The sequence below is a fragment of the Eleginops maclovinus genome, chromosome 18, assembly GCF_036324505.1.
Source record: "Eleginops maclovinus isolate JMC-PN-2008 ecotype Puerto Natales chromosome 18, JC_Emac_rtc_rv5, whole genome shotgun sequence".
Lineage (NCBI taxonomy): Eukaryota > Metazoa > Chordata > Actinopteri > Perciformes > Eleginopidae > Eleginops > Eleginops maclovinus.
Window position 1 is genome coordinate 2,428,984 of NC_086366.1, and position 27,748 is coordinate 2,456,731.

Below are 27,748 nucleotides of genomic sequence, written 5' to 3' on the forward strand. Positions count from 1 at the left end.
TGAGGACCTGACATGGACACATCACACCAGGGTCATATCCAAGACGGCTCGACAGCGGCTCTTCTTCCTCCGCAGGCTGCGGAAGTTCAACATGGACTCCAGGATACTCTGCAACTTCTACAGGTGCACCATCGAGAGTATCCTGACTGGCTGCATCACCGCCTGGTATGGCAGTTGCACCGCCCTCAACCGTAAGACTCTACAGAGGGTGGTGAAAACTGCTCAGCACATCACCAGGACGGAGCTGCCATCCATGGAGGACCTCTACACCCAGCGGTGTAGGAAGAAGGCCGGTAGGATATTAAAGGACCCCCATCACCCCAGCAACAATCTGTTCTGTCTGCTGCCGTCTGGCAGACGGTACCGCAGCATCCGGACCAAGACCACCAGACTCAGAGACATTTTTATACCACAGGCTATAAGACTGCTGAACTCCTGAGCTGTGTGAATGTCTACTCACATCTGTTTATAGTACACACATACATACATATATATATATATTATACATATCTGCCATACATATCTGTTTATAGTACACATATCTATATATTATACATATCTGCCATATACATCTGCTATACATAATATATGCATCTGTCCATACCTCCTCATTCCACAGAGTAAAGTGTTTAAATACTCTCAATGTATTCCACATATGTATATATTTCACATCCTCAAATCTTACTGTTGATATTGTAAATATTCTTCTCTCTTTTTCACTATTTTATTTATCTTATTTGCACCATGTATGTGGAGTTGTTGGAGGAGCACGCGACATAAGATTTTCATTGCCAACATATACGTTGTATCTGCTGTGCATATGACAAATAAAACCTTGAAACCCTTGAAACCATTAAGTGGAGAGAACTTGATCTGCGCTTAAGTCGTGGAAAAACACTTGACCACATAGAAATGACAGCTTTGGAGGCTGAAAGAAAGAGATGGCGAGATGTCCTTACACGCCTCATAAGTATCACACAGTCTCTAGCTGAAAGAAACCTAGCATTCAGAGGTTCATCAGATAAGCTCTTCTAACCAGATAATGGACACTTTCTAAAAGAGAACTATTAGCTAAAGTTGACCCTGTTTTGGAAAATCATGTCAGCAGAATTAAAGACGGAGAGACACATGCTCATGACCTTAGTAAGGACATACAGAATGAGCTGATACAGCTTGTGAGTGACAGGATTCTCACAACTATTGTGACTCAAGTGAGAGACTCAAAATACTTCTCCATTATCTTAGACTGTACACCTGACATTAGTCACCAAGAGCAGATGTCCATTATCCTCAGAAGTGTGGCTTTAAAGGGACAGCCAGAGATAAAGGAGCACTTCCTCGGCTTTGTGAATGTTGAGGCTACAACTGGCTTAAGTCTGTCTACAGTCATCTTGGACAAGCTGACTGATCTGAAAAATTCCATTTGACAATTGCAGAGGGCAAGCCTATGGCAATGGGACCAATATGAAAGGTAAACACCAAGGAGTACAAGCCAGACTGTTGAGAATGAATCCCAGAGCTGTGTTTGTTCCATGTGGTGCACACACATTAAACCTCGTCATTGCAGATGCTGCCAAATCCTCCAAAGATGCTGTTGTTTTTTTTGGCTATGTACAAAAGCTGTTCACCTTTTTTTCTGCTGGCACACAAAGGTTGAATATCTTGAAACAACATGTGAACATAACAGTGAAGTCATGGACTGACACAAGATGGGAGAGCAGGCTTCAAAGTGTCCATGCAGTCAGGTATCAGGCCTCTGAGATTCGAGAAGCCTTACTGGAAGCCAGACAGAAGATTAATGATCCTGTGGCGAAAGTGGAGGCACAGTCACTTGCAGAGGAAGTTGGTTCTTACCGCTTCTTGATTTGCTGTGTAGTGTGGTGTGAGATACTGTCAAGAACAAATACAGTGAACAAGATCCTCCAATCTGCTTCAATGCAGCTTGACGTAGCTGTGCAGTTAATCTCAAATGCAAAAGCCTCTCTCACTCAATACCGGGACACTGGATTCTCAGAGGCCCAGACAACAGCCAGAAGCATTTGTGAGGTAATGAATGTAGAAGCTGTTTTGAAGGACAAGAGGCTGAGAACCAGCAAAAAGCATTTTAGCTACGAAGCACCTGATGAGCCAGTGGCTGATGCGCTGCGGAATCTTGAGGTCAACTTCTTCAACATTGTGGTTGACTCCACAATAGCATCCATTGATGAACAATTTGAAACTCTGAACCAGGTGAAGGCTAAATATGGAGTAGTGCTGAACTTCAGCACTGCATGTCAGATGTCCAGTGACTCCTTAAAGGCTCAGTGTATGGAACTTGAGAAAACACTGACCTTCAACCAAGACTGTGACATCAGTGGAGTTGATCTGGCAAACGAAATCAAGAATGTACCTGACCTACCATCAGCTAATATGACTGCCTTTGAGCTGCTTTCTTTCCTTTGTGAGAAAAATCTGGAGGAACTCTATCCTAACCTTTGGATAGCCCTGGGAATTGCTTAGCCGAATTTGGCCGAGGGCCCCATGGAGGTCTGAACCGGCTCTGACTAAAGGGTTGTAAATGCTGGTAACGGTGCAGCTAGTTTGACTCGGAATCCAGTGGTAGCAGCCGATGCCACTACTTTACGTTACGTATATTTCTCCCAGCAAAGTGTTCAGAAGTGGAAAATGCACTCTGAATGTTACATACTGTAGTAATGGTTTAGATGTATATATTAAACAGTAAGGTAGTTAAAACACATGATGATAGTGAGTAACATTTAATTAAATATGAAAACATATATATTATAAATGGTTATTATTAGAGATATTAGCCTACACTTTCCACGGAGAAAGCGCCCTCTGCTTGACTGAGACATTTTCCACGATGAATAAGTGTTAAAACTGCAGCATTTGCCAAAGACAGCGAGCGGCAACTACCTTAAACATTCGATTGCCTCGGCATCCAGTGGTAATTCCCCTCCAGCAGCCACCGGAAGTACTTCCCACCGCTTGCAAATGCCACACATTGATCCCTACTGTAAACGATATACATGGTCCAATCGGGACGCTAACCGGCGACCCTTTGGACCTAATCCAAGCCCTTACAGACTAACCCACTGCCGCCCGCCTGAAACATTACGTCATAGAAACGCTTCAGCTGTCAGCTATAACACAATTATACTTTGGTCATAGTTTACTGTACGTAGTTTTTCCAGTATATCTATTTTTCATATGAATAACTTTCAATATCTTAATGTTATAATTAAAAAATAAAATGAAATGTGAGCCCCGATCGTTTGACGCGTCACTTCCGTCTCCCAGATTCTGTCTCGCCGATTCCGTCTCACCGCCATTTTAACGAGTTCAAGTTCTTGAGAAGGAAACCCAAGAACCTATGCTATGGCTTTTCTATTCCGTGGCTCGTGTCGGTTGGTATTGCGGCTGATAAAACATATATACAAATCTGTTGAAAGAGGTAAGCGTTTATGTGAGGAAGATAAGCCGTGAAGCGATAATCAGCCTCGTGTTTGACCATGTGTTGCGCTACTCATATGCTAACTCACCTCCGCAATGCTTTCTTGTGTCTTTGTAGGAGCCATTTCAAAGTTGCCACTACCGTCTTGTTCTGTGTTTCTTAATGCAGTTAGGTTTGTTGTTTGAACCAGTTCATTTTTACTTCATAGTTCGTTTTTCTCTCTCTGTCACAGTGAGCGCGGACTCAGTGATAGCTAACATGCTGTTGGCTAACCCCGCTGTTGGCTAATGCCTTGCACAGACTACGCGACTTTCAAAGTCGTCAGATGCTTGCCAGTTCACACGACACAACTCGCTCGGGAGTCTTGAAGTCATTGTGGTGTGCACACTACTCGATTGAACGGCGACAGGGGCTCACACACTACAATATCTGACAGGAGAAATTCCCGAGGAGTCTGTCTGGTCTCCAAACTACGTTTTCTCACGAAAACACGCGAGAAGTGACACGGGAAATGAAGCGGATTTCGAACGTTATTATGTTTTACCTAGAAACTGTCAATACGTTACTTTGCTTAAGCTTGTTAGCACACCAGCTAACGTTAACTTCAGTGAATTGTGTAGCCTAGCTACAACTTCACAGTTCAAAATCAGGTTTCAAACAGCTGTGTGGACTTGGTGTGTTCTTTTTCTTCTTTGGGTTTAATGGCGGATCGCAACCAACTTTAAGGTGCATACCGCCACCTACTGTACACTTGGTGTGTTGGACAACGCTTCTTCTTTTTAGAAAGTTGTGCAGCTCCTCCCCGGGGCTTTTGCTCACCCCGTGTCTTGCACTCTCATTGGCCATAGCTCGTTGCACCCATTACCAGGCACAACCCTTTTCACGGTACAAGATTTGGACTCCCCGACAGGTTCAGATATTTAGCTTGCTAGATATCAGTCTGGCTTCGGGGAGGCTCTCACCTCGCTCTTGAGCAGTTCACACATAACGATCAAACGCCGACTGCCGAGCTCCGATTTAACGCCGATTTAGTGCCGAGCTCCAAAATCCGTGTGGGAGCGTGTAGTGTGAACTTTGCATAACATGCTGCTGGCTAACATGCTGCTGGCTAACCAAGCTGCCAAGAGCTAACCTAGGCATCACTCCGCGGTGCTCTCTGATCGATTGTGCTTTGCTACTCACTGCTGAATGAGGTTGTGTGTTTCTACATAGTCGAGCTTCAGCCCTCAGATTTGACCAAGTGTTTGTGCTATTTTATATTTGATTGACGAAGAGTATTATAGCAATATGCTGACTCACCTCACCTCCACACAGTATGTGATGAATCAGAAGGACTTTTGTTCTGTCTCTTATAAAATAAAAATGAGTGCTATTTGACTCTCATCTCAAAAGTGCTTGCTAGGGAACTGCATGATTTATTTGTGTATCAAAAACCCCAATATTACAGTAGTCATTTAAAAGGTATACAGTATACTTGACATTGCAAACCCAAATCTCTCCTTAAATGATACAATAAACACTATATTGATTTGACAGTGGGTTGTTTTGAGTTGCTACAGAGAAGCAGGTGTGTAAATTTGCGCTTGGTGGTCTACCTTCCCCAGTACAGCCTGCAGTCTGCAGCACACACTGCCCCTCTGCTTCATTCTGACTGGTTCTGAAACCAGATTGCTCTGTTAATTAGCTGTTCTGAACACCTATAAACCCGTATGGTAGCATTCATCCTGTGATTCCCCTCTATATGTGTGAGGAATGCACTGCTGACTTCTGCCTTTCTGCTTTTCTCCAGAGGCCAAGGCGATAGGCCCAGAGATGAAGGAAGTCGGCACCGACGACGCTGGAACGTCCACGTGTCCAGATGATCCCCCACCCCCTTCACCTCTAGGTGTTTAATATGCTACCCAAACCCTAGTCTTTCACTCTGCCGCAGTGTTAATTTCATCAACGAAAACTATGACTAAAAATGTTCGTCAACAACCTTTACGTGAATAAGTCGAGACGATGACGAGCTAAACATAGATTTTTGATAATAAAAACGATGACGAAATGTATATTTTGTTTTCGTTGACGGGACTAAAGTGTTAATGGTGGACTGTCGGACATTCAAAATGCAGGATATTTTTATGGAAAGACAACTGCGTCACTGTTCACCCGTTAATTACGCGCGTATATACGGGCGAAATTAACGGGTGAATAGTGTCGCAGTTGGTGTTCCATATAGCGAGCTGAAAATGAAGCCAGGGTGCCGCGCTTCACGAGTTGAAAAATGTTCAACTTTGGGAAAAACGCTACGGTCGTCAATGTCACTTTCTACCTCGCCGTCCAATCACAGTGGAGGAGGGCCGGGACAAGTACTCTAGCCGGTCTCGACATTTCCGCGACAAAATCCGCGATATAATATATATATTATAATATATATATTATAATATATATATTATAATATATATAATATATATGAATATATTATATACAGTGGGGCAAAAAAGTATTTAGTCAGCCACCAATTGTGCAAGTTCTCCCATTTAAAAAGATGAGAGAGGCCTGTAATTTTTATCATAGGTATACCTCAACTATGAGAGACAAAATGAGAAAAAAAATCCAGGAAATCACATTGTAGGATTTTTAAAGAATTGATTGGTAAATTCCTCGGTAAAATAAGTATTTGGTCACCTACAAACAAGCAAGATTTCTGGCTCTCACAGACCTGTAACTTCTTCTTTAAGAGGCTCCTCTGTCCTCCACTCGTTACCTGTATTAATGGCACCTTTTTGAACTCGTTATCAGTATAAAAGACACCTGTCCACAACCTCAAACAGTCATACTCCAAACTCCACTATGGCCAAGACCAAAGAGCTGTCAAAGGAGACCAGAGACAAAATTGTAGACCTGCACCAGGCTGGGAAAGCTGAATGTGCAATAGGTAAGCAGCTTGGTGTGAAGAAATCAACTGTGGGAGCAATTATTAGAAAATGGAAGACATACAAGACCACTGCTAATCTCCCTCCATCTGGGGCTCCACCCAAGATCTCACCCTGTGGGGTCAAAATGATCACAAGAACGGTGAGCAAAAATCCCAGAACCACACGGGGGGACCTAGTGAATGACCTGCAGAGAGCTGGGACCAAAGTAACAGAGGCTACCATCAGTAACACATTACGCCGCCAGGGACTTAAATCCTGCAGTTCCAGACGTGTCCCCCTGCTTAAGCCAGTACATGTCCAGGCCCATCTGAAGTTTGCTAGAGGGCATTTGGATGATCCAGAAGAGGATTGGGAGAATGTCATATGGTCAGATGAAACCAAAATAGAACTTTTTGGTAAAAACTCAACTGGTCGTGTTTGGAGGAGAAAGAATGCAGAGTTGCTTCCAAAGAACACCATACCTACTGTGAAGCATGGGGGTGGAAACATCATGCTTTGGGGCTGTTTTTCTGCAAAGGGACCAGGACGACTGATCCTTGTAAAGGAAAGAATGAATGGGGCCATGTATCGTGAGATTTTGAGTGAAAACCTCCTTCCATCAGCAAGGGCACTGAAGATGAAGCGTGGCTGGGTCTTTCAGCATGACAATGATCCCAAACACACCGCCAGGGCAACGAAGGAGTGGCTTCGTAAGAAGCATTTCAAGGTCCTGGAGTGGCCTAGCCAGTCTCCAGATCTCAACCCCATAGAAAATCTTTGGAGGGAGTTGAAAGTCCGTGTTGCCCAGCGACAGCCCCAAAGCATCACTGCTTTAGAGGAGATCTGCATGGAGGAATGGGCCAAAATACCAGCAACAGTGTGTGGAAACCTTGTGAAGACTTACAGAAAACGTTTGACCTCTGTCATTGCCAACAAAGGGTATATAACAAAGTATTGAGATGAACTTTTGTTATTGACCAAATACTTATTTTCCACAATCATTTGAAATAAATTCATTAAAAATCCTACAATGTGATTTCCTGGAATGTTTCCTCCATTCTGTCTCTCATAGTTGAGGTATACCTATGATAACAATTACAGGCCTCTCTCATCTTTTTAAATGGGAGAACTTGCACAATTGGTGGCTGACTAAATACTTTTTTGCCCCACTGTATATATATAGAATAATAGTTAAATAAATAATGAGTATAGCAATAATATATATAATATCCGCGAATTCTGAGCAAAAGTGCACCACAAACCTCACAACGAAATCAGAACCGCGAATATTCTGTATCATAACAACCAAAAAAAATGTCAGCGCTGAAAGGCGCTTTCAGAATAACGCCGGCGTTTAAACGCCTTGGTGGACACACGGCCTTAAGTACAATTTTAAGATACTTGTACTTTACTTGAGTATTTCCATTTTTTGCTAATTTGTACTTCTTGTATTTAATACCTTTAGTTGCTAGGCAGATTTGGATTAAATATGTGAAACATAATCAACCGTTAAATCAAACTTTAGTTCCACCTGGAGTAAATTCAGCAGCTACCCTGTTCTGAAACCTCCTTTTCATCATTTGGTCATCCTTTGATTTCAATCACTGGATTGCTCTGTTGATTAGCTGTTTCTGAACACCTCTAAACCCGTATGGTAGCATTCATCCTGTGATTCCCCTCTATATGTGTGAGGAATGCACTGCTGACTTCTGCCTTTCTGCTTTTCTCCAGAGGCCAAGGCGAAAGGCCCAGAGATGAAGGACGTCGGCACCGACGACGCTGGAACGTCCACGTGTCCGGTTGAACCCCCACCCCCTTCACCTCTAGGTGTTTAAATATGCTACCCAAACCCTAGTCTTTCGAAAACTATGACTAAAAATGTTCGTCAACAACCTTTACGTGAATAAGTCGAGACGATGACGAGCTAAACATAGATTTTTGATAATAAAAACTAGTGTTGCACGGTATACCGGTACTAACGAAGTATCGCGGTACTGAGGCATTTAAAACGGTACGGTACGGGATTTGGAAAGTACCGGTACATGGCGGGAAACTCATCAGTAACGTTGCGTGGTAACTAGGATACAACTGAGAAGAGCAGGAGAGAAGAATGGCTGCTGCACCACCTGTCACTCCCCTGGTTGACAAACCAGGGGAGTGACAGGTGGTGCAGCGAAGTGCAATCTGGAAGTATTTTGGCTTGAAGTCAGATGAGGAAGGCAAACCAACAAATGTAGATGCACCGGTTTGCAAAAGGTGTTTTAAAACATGCCAAGCGAAGGGCGGCAACACGTCCAACCTAACGAAACACTTACAGGACAAGCACCCAGACCTGTATACAGAGCTCAGGGGACAACAGGTAGGCTAACTCACAAACTAAGGTTTTCCCCCTTAAAATGACAGGGAGCCAAACTATGTTTGAAGTGAGCAAGTCATGTCAGGGCAAAAAAAAAGTTGCACCTTACGTGTAGGCTAGATAACGCCTTCAATAGCGGAGAATGCGGCACGTTCGCTTTTCAAATGGAATAGCTCAGTAGCCTAGTTAATATTTGGAAGGGCACACAGAGACCAACCACATTTCACGTTTTTAAAGTTTGTTTCAGTCCGTAGGCTACCATCCTCGCAGAAATACGATCAGTAGCCAAGAACTAGTCTTTCACAAAACAAATTCAGTGATGTGTCAGAGAGCCGGTTCTCTGACGTGACAACGGCTCCATTGCAGGCTACTGTTAGGAGCTCCGAGCCCGTATACTCTCTCTCTCTCTCTCTCTCTCTCTCTCCCCTCTCTCTTCGGCCCCTCTCTCTCTCTCTCTCGCTGCTGCACGGAGACAAATGTTTCCCCCCCCCGCCTCATCACGTCACACTCATGCAATATAATAGTAATAATAAAAAAGATAAAACGCATTAGGTGCAAGTTGTGACAGCGTTTTCTGACATAGGCATATCGTCTGCATAATAGTCTTAATGCCGTCACTATCTTTCGATCTGAAGCGACGTTTCGGCAATCTTGCTGAAAAGTACCGAAAAGTATCGAAATACATGTTAGTATCGGTACCTGGTACCAAAATATTGGTATCGTGACAACACTAATAAAAACTATGACGAAATGTATATTTTGGTTTCGTTGACGGGACTAAAGTGTTAATGGTGGACTGTCGGACATTCAAAATGCAGGATATTTTTATGGAAAGACAACTGCGTCACTATTCACCCGTTAATTACGCCGTCGCGTATATACGGGCGTAATTAACGGGCGAATAGTGTCGCAGTTGGCGTTCCATATGGCGAGCTGAAAAAAAAGCCGGGGTGCCGCGCTTCACGAGTTGAAAAATGTTCAACTCTGTTGATTAGCTGTTGCTGAACACCTCTAAACCCGTATGGTAGCATTCATCCTGTGACTCCCCTCTATATGTGTGAGGAATGCACGGCTGACTTCTGCCTTTCTGCTTTTCTCCAGAGGTCAAGGTGAAGGCAAGTTTCGAGAGAACGTCACTCGTCACTTCAACAGTTCAACAAAGCAGATTGACAACTACTAAGTTCAACTTTTCTGTGCTTTTTCGGGAATCAAAGGCCGAGAGAGGTACAAAGGATTGAACTGAAGGCAGGTGCTCTTTGATGATTGTGATTGAATGTTCAATCTGAAATATTGTTTAATGTGATTGTCTGCAACACTTTGTAGGATGCCAACACCCTCTCTGAAGAGTCTCCTGTATTAGTGTTGACCAAATGTATAATTAGGGTTGGTTTTGGTTATCAACATTGATAAAAAGAGAGGAACTGTTAGGGAATATTTTGCTTAGGTGTTTAACCTTTGACCTAGTTCATCATTTCCTCCTTCCTCTGTCTGTAGGTCTTTCGGCCTTGGGTTGCTGAAATCTCCCTTAAGGAAGGGCAGCTTTGGCGCTTTGTGGATGCCAGTCTATGACCGAGTTCAAGCTGACCTAAGATAGTTATTGTTCAGGGACGTCTAGAAAGCCCTTTTTATCTGGAAGGTAGGTTCCCTGGCGTACATTGTTATCCAACGTGCGACAGCTTTAGTTAGATTTAGGGTCCATATTTCTTTAGTCTGAAGAATGTTGGTCGTCCGTTCTGAACTGGTTCAAACATCCATCGTATTGTAATGGAGTTCTTCAGAATTGGTCGGGTAACCGCTCAGTCAACTCGTGGCTGCAGCAATGTCTTGTTGATTCTCCGGCCGTTAACTTCAGAATAGACCTTCAGTGTTTGCCATCAAAGTTCCAGCTCTCCCGGTCTCTCTGAGTTTCGTCTCCAGTGCTTCAGAAGTTTCCACCAACAAACATGGTTGATGTTATCCCTCCATGAAGCAGTCAGCAGAGTTACACTAATGCAGAAGTGTGCGTGGTTCAATGGCACACTCTTGTGGCGATGCATGTGATTGGCTTCAAATGCAGCAGACGTCCGCACACAAAAAATGTTGTTATATAAATGACTTCCAAATGTGTTTTTGATGTCAAACATTTAACACTTTGAGAAATATATGTGTGGATTTATATTACATTTATGTAAAACAAGACCTATTGTGTGTGTATCAGAAGTATATGTGTGTGGATGCAGACATTAAAATATAAAAGCTCTAATGATCATGTGACCATTTATTCAGGTTAAAAAAAAGGCAAAAGCAAAAAAGCATTGCAGGAGACTTTCTGTTTACTGGCTGAAGAGAAAACAGAAGTCAGAAAACTCAAAGAAAGTGTCAAAATAAAAGCAACCAACGATGCATATCTAAAAAGGTATACATGCAAAATACAGAACTTTAGAAGTGGTCCTCCCTGACACATGTCGTACATACACTATATTATTGGTGTGATTCTTGATCAAACTAAGCTTCAGGCTTATTCTCATCATGTGTAGTTTAAAAACACAAACATCATTTTATGTAAAGAAATATTACACATTCAGAAATGATCAACTCACACAATACTCAAGTCTCAAAATATAGGCAGCTTGAGATGATTACAAGCTAAGAAGTTCTAAATGCAAACTGCCTCAATGCAACTCAAAGACAGGAGAAAGCTGTCCTCTTACTCACTGCGTATCTCTTATAGGAACAAAGAAAAGCTACAGCACATCAGCACATTAAGCAAAAACGATTACACGTCCTCTCTTACACCAAACAGAATATTAAAGGTGGCCTCTACACATCAGTCGAGATTATTCGTACCTTAAATTACTTTACAGATTTGGATTAATGAAGTGAAATATAATCAACCCTTAAATCAGACTTTAGTTCACCTGGAGTAAATTCAGCAGCTACCCTGCAGTATACAAAGACAAACAAGAAACATCAAATCATGCTTTAGTTTACTTTCCATATGTTGAGTATAGAGGAGGGAGGGAGCTGTTGTACCTATGATTAAACAGCAGGGGGAGGGGTTCAAACCAGAGTCACATTTGAGGGGTCTGTTTGACACGTCATCAATCCACGGTAGGTTGTTTGTCAGCGCAGCGCAGTTTGTCTGTCTTCATACTCCTTTAAAGGCAAATGATATTCATGCTAGTATACAACATCTCTTCCAAACATTCATTCAGTTTCTTAACTTTGTCTTTGACTTCTTGGAAACCAGCAGGAAGAGCGTGCAGTCAACACGTTAGCCAGGCAAACAGTCCTTGTGTCCAAAAATGTTGGGCTGCACATGGCTCCTCGCAGACATGGCGTGTGAAGGCCGTAGCGGACCCGTAACGTGGAAAGCATGAATTGGCCCTGATGGGCACAGTGGAGTATGGATACCACAAAGGGCGCTGTTTCCAGGAAATACACATGTTCCAATAAAGCCATTATACCAACATCACAACTCGCTCAATGGGATACATTTCATCAAAAGTATAGAGCTTTTTCTCTACACAGCTGTCTCCTCTCTAACACATTAAACCGCTGCTTTACCAAATCCTTTCATAGCGGATAAGAAGCGCCTCTCGGATTGGACTTCTTTTTTTTGTTGTCCATTTTGCTTTTCATCTCCTCCAGTTTCTCGGCCTTCTCTGTGTCTCCCTTCTCATTTATCTTCATAATCAGGAAGTCCAGGTGGACCCGAGTGGTCTGTGAGTCCACCTTCAGGGCGTTCTTCTCTAGTTGGACAACATATCCGAAAGAATCTTCCAGCAACTGATATTTTTCCTTCTGAAGTTCGTCGATGGTCTTCTGAAGAGTTTCCAAGAAGCTCACTTTCTTCTCACTTTCTTCTTTACCCTTTTCATACATGTCTTTCATCTCTTGTATGGTCTTCTTAACATTCCGTGTCTTGCTCACATATTTCCAGGCTGTTTTCGGATGCTTTGGATCACTGCACTCACCCTCACATTGAGTGCATTGTTTTTCTTTCACGTGACTGGATACGTGACACTTCCCAGTGCATACCATGCAGTAAAGCTGCTTCTGATGGCCTGGTACTTTACACTTTGTGTTGCATTCACTGCATTTGTATTGCAGGACCTCACAGTGATGTGGATACCAGGCCAGTGTGCATGGATGGTGACAGTTCTCCTGACACACTTCACAGCACACCGCTCCTCCATAGTTCAACCCTAACGCCCACCATCTTCTCTCACTGATCGGTTCTTTACATTTGAAGACCTCATGGATTTCTACCTCAAAGTCCTTGTTATCCTTCATGTCTTGTTCATGTCTCTTCAGGGCTTCTTGAGTCTGTTTGATCACTCTCTGTTGCTGCTCGATAAACTCGACCCTCTCTTGCAGGTTGTGGAAGCAGGCTGTCAGACTGATGCGTGCATTCAGCACTTCCACAGTTTTCTTCAGGTCCTGAGATTTGGTGCTGTTCAGGAACTCTGCAAACTGGCTCATTTGGTTCTGTGTTGATTCCCAAGCATACTTCAGAGCAGGCTTATTTCTTACATTTTTCTCTGTTTTCTGGGCATTATTAAATGAAATGAACAGGCTGATCCTCCTTGTCTTTTGCACACATGTATTTTATAATATATTTTATACATATAATTTATAATATATTTTTGACATATATTCACTTGTATTCCAATATATAATCTAAACATATATTTTATAATATATGTTTACATATATTTTATAATATATTTTATAATATATGTTTACATATATTATAAAATATATGTAAACATATATTTTATAATATATGTTTACATATATTATAATATATTTTTGCTGCGTAAGGGTGTTCAGTGTATTACAATCCAAGACTCTGTGTGTGTGTGTGTGTGTGTGTGTGTGTGTGTGTGTGTGTGTGTGTGTGTGTGTGTGTGTGTGTGTGTGTGTGTTTTGAAACACAAGACTGTGAAAACTGAATAGAAGGATACATAAAGGTTCTTCTGCTTTCTGAATCTGATTTGTTTGGTATGTCCGAGCCTGTTCTGGGAAATCACGTGACCAAAGGAAATCCTGCAACACGCACAGGCACATAAAGCGCTTTCTTCACTCCGCCTCCTCATCTTCAGAGAACAACAACACTGGTGAGAACACTTTAGTCAGAATCCTGAGAAACATTGATGGACTTTTGACTTAAATATTGACAGATTTCCTCCTGAAAAGACTCAGAAAGCCAGTCAAAATATCTTGGCTTGCAGTGTACTTTGTATCTGTATGTTTGACTGTGCATTTCCTGGGGGTTTCATGGTCTGTGTGATGTTCGGTTTTAATGGCTTGAATCTGGAATTTGAACTTTTTCAAAAGCTAGAATTGAGAGAAGGAAGTCAGATTTTGTAATGCAAGAAAAACAACAACTATTACAACAAAAACAATTGTAATACAAATAATAGTAAAGATATACATGCAATTGTAAAGGTCAAGTCCACCCTCTATTTCTTTGGTGCAATGGACCAGGAAGGACAAATTCCACCCTGATCATATACAGCCGCGTAAAAACAGATCACTCCCACTTTTTCTTAAATCTTTGTCTCTACATGTATGGCGGCCATTCCAGTGTCTGTTGAATTCCAACACAGATAAATTTGACAGGAGTTTATAGATTAAAAAAAAGAATAATCACAATTTAACTCAAAAGAAGTACCTTCAAAAATAGAGAGAAAGAGAAAGTGATAATGCGGAAGGGGTCTCTTAATTTTTGCCGCGGCTGTATATGTTTTTGGTTTAGTTTTCTCCTTTCTGATTTCAAGGGCATTTATCTGTAACATCAACTGTGGGGTGATACCATTCTGCGGCTGGCTGCTTATTCATTTCGCACTTCCCAATACCTGTGGCAACAGTGTCGTATTACAACCCTGTGTCCCATACTGTACTCATACACCAGGAAATATACTGCTATCTGACAGCAACTCCATTACTTCCTACTTGTTGCACCTCATTTTGGTCCCTTTGGAGTAAAAGTAGAAGTACTCAGATCTTGTACTTGAGTAAAGTAGAAGTACTCAGGTCTTGTACTTGAGTAAAAGTAGAAGTACTCAGGTCTTGTACTTGAGTAAAAGTAGAAGTACTCAGATCTTGTTCTTGAGTAAAAGTAGAAGTACTCAGATCTTGTACTTGAGTAAAAGTAGAAGTACTCAGATCTTGTACTTGAGTAAAAGTAGAAGTACTCAGATCTTGTTCTTGAGTAAAAGTAGAAGTACTCAGATCTTGTACTTGAGTAAAAGTAGAAGTACTCCGATCTTGTACTTGAGTAAAAGTAGAAGTACTCAGATCTTGTACTTGAGTAAAAGTAGAAGTACTCAGATCTTGTTCTTGAGTAAAGTAGAAGTACTCAGATCTTGTTTTTGAGTAAAAGTAGAAGTACTCAGATCTTGTACTTGAGTAAAAGTAGAAGTACTCCGATCTTGTACTTGAGTAAAAGTAGAAGTACTCAGATCTTGTACTTGAGTAAAAGTAAAAGTACTCAGATCTTGTTCTTGAGTAAAAGTAGAAGTACTCCGATCTTGTACTTGAGTAAAAGTAGAAGTACTCAGATCTTGTACTTGAGTAAAAGTAGAAGTACTCAGATCTTGTACTTGAGTAAAATCGAAGTACTCACGTCTTGTACTTGCGTAAAAGTAGAAGTACTCAGATCTTGTTCTTGAGTAAAAGTAGAAGTACTCAGATCTTGTTCTTGAGTAAAAGTAGAAGTACTCAGATCTTGTTCTTGAGTAAAGTAGAAGTACTCCGATCTTGTTCTTGAGTAAAAGTAGAAGTACTCAGATCTTGTACTTGAGTAAAAGTAGAAGTACTCAGATATTGTACTTGAGTAAAATTGAAGTACTCAGGTCTTGTTCTTGAGTAAAAGTAGAAGTACTCAGATCTTGTACTTGAGTAAAATCGAAGTACTCAGGTCTTGTACTTGCGTAAAAGTAGAAGTACTCAGGTCTTGTTCTTGAGTAAAAGTAGAAGTACTCAGATCTTGTACTTGAGTAAAAGTAGAAGTACTCAGATCTTGTACTTGAGTAAAGTAGAAGTACTCAGATCTTGTACTTGAGTAAAAGTAGAAGTACTCAGATCTTGTACTTGAGTAAAATCGAAGTACTCAGGTCTTGTACTTGCGTAAAAGTAGAAGTACTCAGATCTTGTTCTTGAGTAAAAGTAGAAGTACTCAGATCTTGTTCTTGAGTAAAAGTAGAAGTACTCAGGTCTTGTACTTGAGTAAAAGTAGAAGTACTCAGATCTTGTACTTGAGTAAAAGTAGAAGTACTCAGATCTTGTTCTTGAGTAAAAGTAGAAGTACTCGGTTCTTGTTCTTGAAGTCTGATTTAAGGGTTGGTTATATTTCACATCATGAATCCTAATCTGCCTAGCAACTAAATACACGTAGTGGAGTAAAAGTACACGATTTAATTCTGAATTGTAAGGGAGTAGAAATACAGAGTAGCATTTCATGGACATACTCAAGTAAAGTACAAGTATCTCAAAATTGTGTTTTAGTTCTTGAGTAAATTTACTTCATTTTTCTTCCCTCCAGAAAACTCAATGGTTGCTCCATTCTGAAGCTCTTGTAATCCAGACACCATGGCAATGTGAGTACTACCTAGGTTCCTCAAACAACAATGAAATGCTGCTTCAGTACCTTACTACTTTATTACTAAAACATCTATAAGTTGACGGGTAGGCTGGGTCCTCCGCGGACGTCGAATTGAGACGGTCAACGGAGCACTTCCTCGTACGTCACCAGCAGTTCCCGCCCCTAGCTTTTGCTGCCCCCGTCACCTAGCAACCAGTTGCACAAGTGCCGTGAACAGTCAATTGTTTTATTTCTGCCGTTAGTAAAGGTGTAAACTGTAAAGACGGAGCCAGAGGCGCTCATTTCGCTATTAATTTTTGTTACCCTATACTTACATTTAACAACAAATTCAGCCGTTGCTGCTGCCGGTACCGGGACGGTTGATGCCATTTTCTTTGTAAAAAACTCATTCATGATTGTCGCGCATTGCAGTCTGGGAAATGGTAGACCGCGGAACATACATCAGATTTGTCCTCCAAGTCCGGGAAAATAAGGCCGGATTCGTTGACTGCATTCAGAGGAGTCTTGTGTTTTTTTTTAATGGGATAGCCTTCTTTTGGCGGAAGTGACGAATGTGGTCTACGAATCCGACCCCAGGAGGGTGTGGCTGCTCGGTTGGGACACAGCTACTGCTGTCCCACGGACAATATCTTAATATACTGAAACTTTAATTCAAAAACCGTCCTGGAAAAGTTCAGATGGTCACTTATCAACGTAAGGGGCAACCTGCCTCCACGCCCCTTAAAGGTCGGCAGAAAAGCAGACATCCAGAGCCAGGCGGATAGCCTAGCAAGCTAAACCCCTACAGCAAAAAGCTGTACCGGGGTCTAGTCTAGCTCGAAGGCAGTGTGGGCGGGATCAACGGTTGTCTGTCAAGTTGCCTCTGCACTCAACGCCACGCAATAGGATGGCGAACAACCAATCAGAGCTATGAAGAAGGATTACGTAGTCCGCGCGACGGGAAGTACATGGTGGAGTGTAGTCACTAGTAAACCGAATTTTGTGAAACATGGAACTGAGTGATTGTTGCCGTTTTTGCAAAAAAAAACTTGAGAATATCTGGCGTGCTTTCAAATTCGGTACTTATCTTCGACAGACAGAAAGAAGACAAAACGATTGTCGAGAGATTAATGCAGGTTGGAGTGCCGGTATTAGAAACACAGGCAAAATCCAACAGAATGTGCAGGTGTTGTGCACGTTTCTTAACGAGAATGGAACAGGACCTGCCGGTGTTCCAGAGATGGGTGCAGGACGAGAAAGCATCACCCCCCAGGACAACACCAACTGGCACCGGCCGCTTCGGATCTCCTCCGGGTCGCTTTTGCCAAGTTGTGCTGCTTTTAGTCCGAGTTTTTCGGCCTCTTGTAGCTGGTCATCCATAAGTGCCAAAAGGGGTGACACGACAACCACCAGCGGGTTGTCGAGGTCCATGCGTCGCCCCACCAGCGGAGCAAGCTGGTAAATCAAACTTTTACCGTATCCAGTGGGCAAAACTCCGAAAACGTCCCTTTTCTCCAGAAAACACTTCAGTGCCGTTATCTGCTCGTCTCGCAAAGTAAATTGAATATTCAAATGTTCAAGAGTCGCTGCCAAAGCCAAATCGAAAGACGCTAGGAATTCGCTAGGATTAGCCATTGGGATCAGCCAGTTTACCTCTCTCTAAAACTACACACTGAAACGTCGCACCTCTGTCGTCACTAGGTAGCCCGGCCCCCGATCTCGCTCCTCACGATTTGATTGGTCCGAACCACCGTGGCCCGAGCAGCCTTGCAAACTGACGAGGGTTGACTAGACCGCCCCAGCAGCAAATTCAATTTGTGGTCGCTAGGGGCGTCTAGATTTCTAGGCTACCAGGCGGACGCAATAGACGCATATTTTAGTGGACCTACTTAAAACAGTGCTTTTTATTTATTTATGTGGAACAGTATCACCTCAGAATCAAGATACGAACCCGGGGCCACGGGCTGCCGACCCCTGATCAAGGAGGTGCTGCATGTCAGGAGAAGATTCTATTACTTTACATACTTTTTGTCAGGGTTTGGAGAAATAGGACCCAAGTGCAGTAACAAAGGGAGGCAGGTAAGGGTCCAAACAAAAAGCCAGCTATATTCCAAAAGCTGTGAACGAAAATACTCAGCTAGGGGATACAGCACATGAAAAACACTCAGCTTGACACACGAAGGACCGACAGGAACAGGCAGGCAACATGGATAAGATCAGGTAGGAAACGACAACCGAACAAGACACAAAAGGGCAACAGAGACTAAATACACAAGGGTAATCACAAGGCAAGACACAGCTGGAAAGGGGAGGAGAAAACAGGGGCAACAGGTGAACACAATGACATAATAAGGCACAGGAGGGAAACGAAGACAGGAAGTGAAGCTAAACATGACACAAGAGGGGAAAACCTTTCAAAATGAAGCAGGAAACAAAAACAAGGATCCTGACACTTTTTTGTGTTGCACCGGCTTTTAATTCAATAAAAGCTCACCTTTTGTTTAGATCCCTATATTCGCCTCCCCTATTTTGTACTGCATTTTGGTCCTGCCTTCTTGCCAAACCGTGACATGCTTTACTCTGAGGTGATAATTGGTTAATACCATATTCAGTACCTTTTGAGCTAATGTGTTTACTTTTTTACAGGTCCTCCACAGTGAAATGTGGTAAGGTGATCTACAAGAGAGTTCAGATCCAGTCAGGACCTCCATCTGTCTTCGAGCTGATAACAAAAGCCGGGAGGATCGGATCAATAAGAAGAATGACTCTTGGTGAGAAAGATCCAACAAAGATGAACAAAACCATCTTGCTTGTGGGTGAGACAGGCTCAGGAAAATCGAGTCTGATCAACTCTCTGATCAACTACGCCATGGGGGTGGAGTTCGAACAAGATGTCTGGTATCAGATCATCCAGGACAAGAAGAAGAGTCAGTCGGAAAGTCAGACTTCAGACGTGACCGTGTACGAGGTCTTTGGTCTTGAAGATAAACCTCTGTCCTTCTCTCTCACCATCATTGATACTCCTGGATTTGGAAACACCAAAGGAAGTGAACAAGATGTCCTCGTCAGCGAAAGACTATTGAACTTGTTCTGCTCCAGGGATGGAATCCATGAGATCGATGCAGTGTGTCTGGTGGTGAAAGCAACAGACTGTCGACTGAGTGACCGACTGATGTACGTCTTTGAATCAGTGGTGTCTCTGTTTGGAAAAGACATAGAGAGGAACATCGTGGCCCTCATCACAAACTCACATTTTTTCAACGCTGATAATGTTCTAACAGCTCTGAGAGATGCAAATGTCATGTGTGCAAAAGACAAGGAGGATCAGCCCGTTCATTTCATTTTTAATAATGCCCAGAAAACAGAGAAAAATGTAAGAAATAAGCTTGCTCTGAAGTATGCTTGGGAATCAACACAGAACCAAATGAGCCAGTTTGCAGAGTTCCTGAACAGCACCAAACCTCAGGACCTGACGAAAACTGTGAAAGTGCTGAATGCACGCATCAGTCTGACAGCCTGCTTCCACAACCTGCAAGAGAGGGTCGAGTTTATCGAGCAGCAACAGAGAGTGATCAAACAGACTCAAGAAGCCCTGAAGAGACATGAACAAGACATGAAGGATAACAAGGACTTTGAGGTAGAAATCCATGAGGTCTTCAAATGTAAAGAACCGATCAGTGAGAGAAGATGGTGGGCGTTAGGGTTGAACTATGGAGGAGCGGTGTGCTGTGAAGTGTGTCAGGAGAACTGTCACCATCCATGCACACTGGCCTGGTATCCACATCACTGTGAGGTCCTGCAATACAAATGCAGTGAATGCAACACAAAGTGTAAAGTACCAGGCCATCAGAAGCAGCTTTACTGCATGGTATGCACTGGGAAGTGTCACGTATCCAGTCACGTGAAAGAAAAACAATGCACTCAATGTGAGGGTGAGTGCAGTGATCCAAAGCATCCGAAAACAGCCTGGAAATATGTGAGCAAGACACGGAATGTTAAGATGACCATACAAGAGATGAAAGACATGTATGAAAAGGGTAAAGAAGAAAGTGAGAAGAAAGTGAGCTTCTTGGAAACTCTTCAGAAGACCATCGACGAACTTCAGAAGGAAAAATATCAGTGGCTGGAAGATTGTTTCGGATATGTTGTCCAACTAGAGAAGAACGCCCTGAAGGTGGACTCACAGACCACTCGGGTCCACCTGGACTTCCTGATTATGAAGATAAATGAGAAGGGAGACACAGAGAAGGCCGCGAAACTGGAGGAGATGAAAAGCAAAATGGACAACAAAAAAAAGAAGTCCAATCCGAGAGGCGCTTCTTATCCGATATGAAAGGATTTGGTAAAGCAGCGGTTTAATGTGTTAGAGAGGAGACAGCTGTGTAGAGAAAAAGCTCTATACTTTTGATGAAATGTATCCCATTGAGCGAGTTGTGATGTTGGTATAATGGCTTTATTGGAACATGTGTATTTCCTGGAAACAGCGCCCTTTGTGGTATCCATACTCCACTGTGCCCATCAGGGCCAATTCATGCTTTCCACGTTACGGGTCCGCTACGGCCTTCACACGCCATGTCTGCGAGGAGCCATGTGCAGCCCAACATTTGTGGACACAAGGACTGTTTGCCTGGCTAACGTGTTGACTGCACGCTCTTCCTGCTGGTTTCCAAGAAGTCAAAGACAAAGTTAAGAAACTGAATGAATGTTTGGAAGAGATGTTGTATACTAGCATGAATATCATTTGCCTTTAAAGGAGTATGAAGACAGACAAACTGCGCTGCGCTGACAAACAACCTACCGTGGATTGATGATGTGTCAAACAGACCCCTCAAATGTGACTCTGGTTTGAACCCCTCCCCCTGCTGTTTAATCATAGGTACAACAGCTCCCTCCCTCCTCTATACACAACATATGGAAAGTAAACTAAAGCATGATTTGATGTTTCTTGTTTGTCTTTGTATACTGCAGGGTAGCTGCTGAATTTACTCCAGGTGAACTAAAGTCTGATTTAAGGGTTGATTATATTTCACTTCATTAATCCAAATCTGTAAAGTAATTTAAGGTACGAATAATCTCGACTGATGTGTAGAGGCCACCTTTAATATTTCTGTTTGGTGTAAGAGAGGACGTGTAATCGTTTTTGCTTAATGTGCCGATGTGCTGTAGCTTTTCTTTGTTCCTGTAAGAGATACGCAGTGAGTAAGAGGACAGCTTTCTCCTGTCTTTGAGTTGCATTGAGGCAGTTTGCATTTAGAACTTCTTAGCTTGTAATCATCTCAAGCTGCCTATATTTTGAGACTTGAGTATTGTGTGAGTTGATCATTTCTGAATGTGTAATATTTCTTTACATAAAATGATGTTTGTGTTTTTAAACTACACATGATGAGAATAAGCCTGAAGCTTAGTTTGATCAAGAATCACACCAATAATATAGTGTATGTACGACATGTGTCAGGGAGGACCACTTCTAAAGTTCTGTATTTTGCATGTATACCTTTTTAGATATGCATCGTTGGTTGCTTTTATTTTGACACTTTCTTTGAGTTTTCTGACTTCTGTTTTCTCTTCAGCCAGTAAACAGAAAGTCTCCTGCAATGCTTTTTTGCTTTTGCCTTTTTTTTAACCTGAATAAATGGTCACATGATCATTAGAGCGTTTATATTTTAATGTCTGCATCCACACACATATACTTCTGATACACACACAATAGGTCTTGTTTTACATAAATGTAATATAAATCCACACATATATTTCTCAAAGTGTTAAATGTTTGACATCAAAAACAGATTTGGAAGTCATTTATATAACAACATTTTTTGTGTGCGGACGTCTGCTGCATTTTAAGCCAATCACATGCATCGCCACAAGAGTGTGCCATTGAACCACGCACACTTCTGCATTAGTGTAACTCTGCTGACTGCTTCATGGAGGGATAACATCAACCATGTTTGTTGGTGGAAACTTCTGAAGCAATGGAGACGAAACTCAGAGAGACCGGGAGAGCTGGAACTTTGATGGCAAACACTGAAGGTCTGTTCTGAAGTTAACGGCCGGAGAATCAACAAGACATGCTGCAGCCACGAGTTGACTGAGCGGTTACCCGACCAATTCTGAAGAACTCCATTACAATACGATGGATGTTTGAATCAGTTCAGAACGGACGATCAACATTCTTCAGACTAAAGAAATATGGACCCTAAATCTAACTAAAGCTGTCGCACGTTGGATAACAATGTACGCCAGGGAACCTACCTTCCAGATAAAAAGGGCTTTCTAGACGTCCCTGAACAATAACTATCTTAGGTCAGCTTGAACTCGGTCATAGACTGGCATCCACAAAGCGCCAAAGCTGCCCTTCCTTAAGGGAGATTACAGCAACCCAAGGCCGAAAGACCTACAGACAGAGGAGGGAGGAAATGATGAACTAGGTCAAAGGTTAAACACCTAAGCAAAATATTCCCTAACAGTTCCTCTCTTTTTATCAATGTTGATAACCAAAACCTACCCTAATTATACATTTGGTCAACACTAATACAGGAGACTCTTCAGAGAGGGTGTTGGCATCCTACAAAGTGTTGCAGACAATCACATTAAACAATATTTCAGATTGAACATTCAATCACAATCATCAAAGAGCACCTGCCTTCAGTTCAATCCTTTGTACCTCTCTCGGCCTTTGATTCCCGAAAAAGCACAGAAAAGTTGAACTTAGTAGTTGTCAATCTGCTTTGTTGAACTGTTGAAGTGACGAGTGACGTTCTCTCGAAACTTGCCTTCACCTTGACAAGAAAAGCATTTATAACCCTTTAGTCAGAGCCGGTTCAGACCTCCATGGGGCCCTCGGCCAAATTCGGCTAAGGGGCCCTCTTAACTGAACAGTCGCACCTGACACCCAGTGCTTCCACTCATCCCCCTCTAAACATATTGCACTAGTGTCGCCACCTGTTAGTCTAACTCAAAATAAATACAGACCAAATCAACTAAAGAACTAAATGAGTAACAAATTACTCACCATTAAAAGTGTCCCTTTCTGCACTTTCTGGATGCAAAATCATCAATAATGTCATCATATGATATTTGCTTCCCCACATCATGGTTGATGCTCATGATGGCCAAACCACTCAGACGTTCCTGGGACATGGACGATCTCAGATAGTTTTTGATCATTTTTAACTTGCTGAAGCTCCTCTCAGCTGAGGCAACTGTCACAGGCAGAGTGACAGCAATTCTCAGGGCTATCCAAAGGTAAGGATAGAGTTCCTCCAGATTTTTCTCACAAAGGAAAGAAAGCAGCTCAAAGGCAGTCATATTAGCTGATGGTAGGTCAGGTACATTCTTGATTTCGTTTGCCAGATCAACTCCACTGATGTCACAGTCTTGGTTGAAGGTCAGTGTTTTCTCAAGTTCCATACACTGTGCCTTTAAGGAGTCACTGGACATCTGACATGCAGTGCTGAAGTTCAGCACTACTCCATATTTAGTCTTCACCTGGTTCAGAGTTTCAAATTGTTCATCAATGGATGCTATTGTGGAGTCAACCACAATGTTGAAGAAGTTGACCTCAAGATTCCGCAGCGCATCAGCCACTGGCTCATCAGGTGCTTCGTAGCTAAAATGCTTTTTGCTGGTTCTCAGCCTCTTATCCTTCAAAGCAGCTTCTACATTCATTACCTCACAAATGCTTCTGGCTGTTGTCTGGGCATCTGAGAATCCAGTGTCCCGGTATTGAGTGAGAGAGGCTTTTGTATTTGAGATTAACTGCACAGCTACGTCAAGCTGCATTGAAGCAGATTGGAGGATCTTGTTCACTGTATTTGTTCTTGACAGTATCTCACACCACACTACACAGCAAATCAAGAAGCGGTAAGAACCAACTTCCTCTGCAAGTGACTGTGCCTCCACTTTCGCCACAGGATCATTAATCTTCTGTCTGGCTTCCAGTAAGGCTTCTCGAATCTCAGAGGCCTGATACCTGACTGCATGGACACTTTGAAGCCTGCTCTCCCATCTTGTGTCAGTCCATGACTTCACTGTTATGTTCACATGTTGTTTCAAGATATTCCACCTTTGTGTGCCAGCAGAAAAAAAGGTGAACAGCTTTTGTACATAGCCAAAAAAAACAACAGCATCTTTGGAGGATTTGGCAGCATCTGCAATGACGAGGTTTAATGTGTGTGCACCACATGGAACAAACACAGCTCTGGGATTCATTCTCAACAGTCTGGCTTGTACTCCTTGGTGTTTACCTTTCATATTGGTCCCATTGTCATAGGCTTGCCCTCTGCAATTGTCAAATGGAATTTTTCAGATCAGTCAGCTTGTCCAAGATGACTGTAGACAGACTTAAGCCAGTTGTAGCCTCAACATTCACAAAGCCGAGGAAGTGCTCCTTTATCTCTGGCTGTCCCTTTAAAGCCACACTTCTGAGGATAATGGACATCTGCTCCTGGTGACTAATGTCAGGTGTACAGTCTAAGATAATGGAGAAGTATTTTGAGTCTCTCACTTGAGTCACAATAGTTGTGAGAATCCTGTCACTCACAAGCTGTATCAGCCCATTCTGTATGTCCTTACTAAGGTCATGAGCATGTGTCTCTCCGTCTTTAATTCTGCTGACATGATTTTCCAAAACAGGGTCAACTTTAGCTAATAGTTCAACCTCTTTTAGAAAGTGTCCATTATCTGGTTGGAACAGCTTATCTGATGAACCTCTGAATGCTAGGTTTCTTTCAGCTAGAGACTGTGTGATACTTATGAGGCGTGTAAGGACATCTCGCCATCTCTTTCTTTCAGCCTCCAAAGCTGTCATTTCTATGTGGTCAAGTGTTTTTCCACGACTTAAGCGCAGATCAAGTTCTCTCCACTTAATCATATTGCTGGTGTGTTCAGGACTACCCTCATGCTGCTTCAGAATGGCGTTGATATTTGAACAGTCATTAACACCTTCTCCTATTATTTTGTGTTTTTTTGTGGAAAAGAGTTTACAGCAAAAACAATACACAGCGTTGTTTTTCACTGAGAATATATACCCAAACCACTTGGGTGTTACGCATGTCAAAGAATAGGGCACACAGCACAGCAGTGTAAAGGAACATTGAGGTGTGCGAGATGTGGAGGTGAACATGAATATGGAAAATGTGAAAAGGATGCCAAGGTTAAATGTTGTAACTGCGGAGGTGAGCACAGTGCGGCATTTGGAGGCTGTATAGTGCAGAGAGAAGCCAGAGAGGTCCAGAGAATTAAGATAATGAACAAAGTTTCACATGCAGAGGCAATACAGAAAGTGAGGGGGGCAGGAACAAACAGGGATTCTAGTGGAATGGCCCAAAGAAATACAGAACAAAGGGACAGTAACACACCAGAAAAGCAGGCCCAAACCCAAGCCCGTGTACCAACTTGTACTCATAAATGTAAAGTAGATAATGACACACTAGTGGTGAACAAAGTGAAATTCGTGGTCTTCATCTGCCACACCATTAATGTTGCATCACAGCAGAAAAAGAAAAGTGATAGAATCAAGACCATAGTGGAGGCAGCAGGAAGATTCCTTGGTATGAGAGAATTAAAAGCACACCAGATACCTGCATTACCAACAGCAACCGAAGTAGGAGGAAATGGACAGGTTGAGGGTTAACACTTTAGTAATGGTACTACACATTCTGCAGTGGAACGCGAGAAGCCTTATAGCCGACGGACAGGAATTTAACAAATACATATATGAATTAGAAGTAGTTCCAGATATAGTATGTGTGCAAGAAGCTTGGTTACGTCCGCATCTAGATTTTGTAATGCCAGGATTTAGTGCTATAAGACACGACAGAGCAAACAACCAAAATGGTGGAGGGTGTGCTACTTTTCTCAAAGATGGGTTGGCTTATAGGAAGGTTCCCTCCCCTGATGACATGGAATGTGTAATATTGGAAATTTGCAGCCCAAAGAAAGAAGGAAAGATTAAGGTAATACATTTTTATAACCCATGTAGAAATGTAACCACTGACATGTTCAAGGAAATGGCAGGCACAGTGTGTAGAAAGGAAATATGGTGTGGAGATTTTAATGCACACAACAGCTTATGGGGGAGCAATCACACAGACAGTAATGGGAATATAGTAGAAGAAATGCTGGAGGAACGATCATTGGTCTGTCTTAACGATGGACAAGGTACAAGAGTGGATACAAATAGGGGCACAGTTTCGTGCTTGGATCTTACAATGGTGTCAGGTAGCTTAGTAAATGCCTGCGAATGGCATGTCAAGAGTAACTCTGCTGTAGGAAGTGATCATATCCCAGTAATCACTATAGTAAATACAAACGCAAGTATACAAGAAGGAAGAACATTTACCAGATGGTGCTTTGGTGAGGCTGACTGGGAGAAATTTAGAATATGTTGTGAGGAGTCAACAGACTTGGTAACACTGGAAGGGAGCATAGAAGAATGCACAAATCAAGTCACGGAACATATTCTAAATGCTGCAACTTTGAGTATACCAAAAAGAACAACACAGGGTGGGAAGAAAGTGGTACCTTGGTGGAACGAGGAATGCAGTAGAGCTGTAAAAGAACGAAACACAGCATTTAGAACCTTGGGGAAAAACATGTCACAAGGAAATCTTATAGATTTCCAAAGGAAAAGGGCAGAGGCTGGGAGGATAGTTAAATATACAAAAAAGAGGACTTGAGAATTCTGCTCCACTATTGGCAGAGGAGTAAAGTTAGGGGATGTCTGGTCCATGCTTAAAAAAATGAGTGGGAAGAAGAAGTCGGTTAAAATCCCAGCCTTGGTTGATGGGGAGAGGATGGCATTAACAGACAAGGAGAAGGCGCATGTCTTAGGTAAGGCCTTTGCTGCAGTACATAGTGGTGAGCACCTCGATGATACACATAGGCAGCAGAAAGAGCGTGCACTCAGAGAGAATGTGAATGTGAGAGGGAAGAGAGAGAATGAAATGTCAACCATGGATATGGATTTTACAATATGGGAACTCAAAATAGCCTTGCAAGGTACTGGCTATACTGCCCCAGGACAGGACCAGTTATGCTATGTAATGTTCCGACAGTTACCAGTGGAACCAGTGAAGCTAATGCGGAGACTTTTTAACAAAATTTGGAGGGATGGAGTTATGCCGAGTTGCTGGAAAAGGGCAGTAATTCTACCATTTAACAAGCCAGGGAAGGATCCTGCTAATCCTAGTAACTATAGGCCTATAGCGCTGACATCCCACTTATGCAAATGGATGGAGAAGATTATAGTTTGTAGGCTTTCGCATGAAAGGGAGAGGGTTCACAGGATCCACAATAATGCTCTAGTTAGAGTAAGGAACGAGGTGGAGAAGACACTGAAAATGAAAGAGTTGATGGCAATAGGATATTTTGACATTGAAAAAGCATATGATTCTATTTGGAGGGAAGGGCTGCTCATTAAATTAAGTAAAGTGGGTGTTGGAGGGAGGATGTGTAATTGGATAATG

At 42.4% G+C, this 27,748-nt stretch overlaps 1 protein-coding gene and 1 long non-coding RNA gene across 3 annotated transcripts; both read left to right on the forward strand.

Annotated features, from left to right (window-relative positions):
- The first annotated feature begins 3,306 nt into the window (after positions 1–3,306).
- LOC134879728 (uncharacterized) lies at positions 3,307–9,950 on the forward strand. Its single transcript, XR_010167866.1, has 4 exons — positions 3,307–3,454; positions 5,244–5,339; positions 8,086–8,181; positions 9,812–9,950. It is a non-coding gene; the product is annotated as an uncharacterized LOC134879728 (long non-coding RNA).
- A 3,814-nt stretch (positions 9,951–13,764) lies between these two features.
- On the forward strand, positions 13,765–21,930 carry LOC134880543 (uncharacterized). Of its 2 annotated transcripts, XM_063907509.1 has the most exons (3): positions 13,765–13,812; positions 16,242–16,296; positions 18,927–21,930. In XM_063907509.1, exons 2-3 carry the CDS (start codon positions 16,289–16,291, stop codon positions 20,611–20,613), a joined length of 1,695 nt encoding a protein of 564 aa, XP_063763579.1. In that variant the 5' UTR covers positions 13,765–13,812; positions 16,242–16,288; the 3' UTR covers positions 20,614–21,930. The 2 variants fall into 2 exon arrangements, with proteins under 2 accessions (XP_063763579.1, XP_063763578.1); XM_063907508.1 differs by lacking the exons at positions 13,765–13,812; positions 16,242–16,296 and adding an exon at positions 16,353–17,057 and having other exon boundaries at positions 18,135–21,930.
- The last annotated feature ends 5,818 nt before the right edge of the window (positions 21,931–27,748 follow it).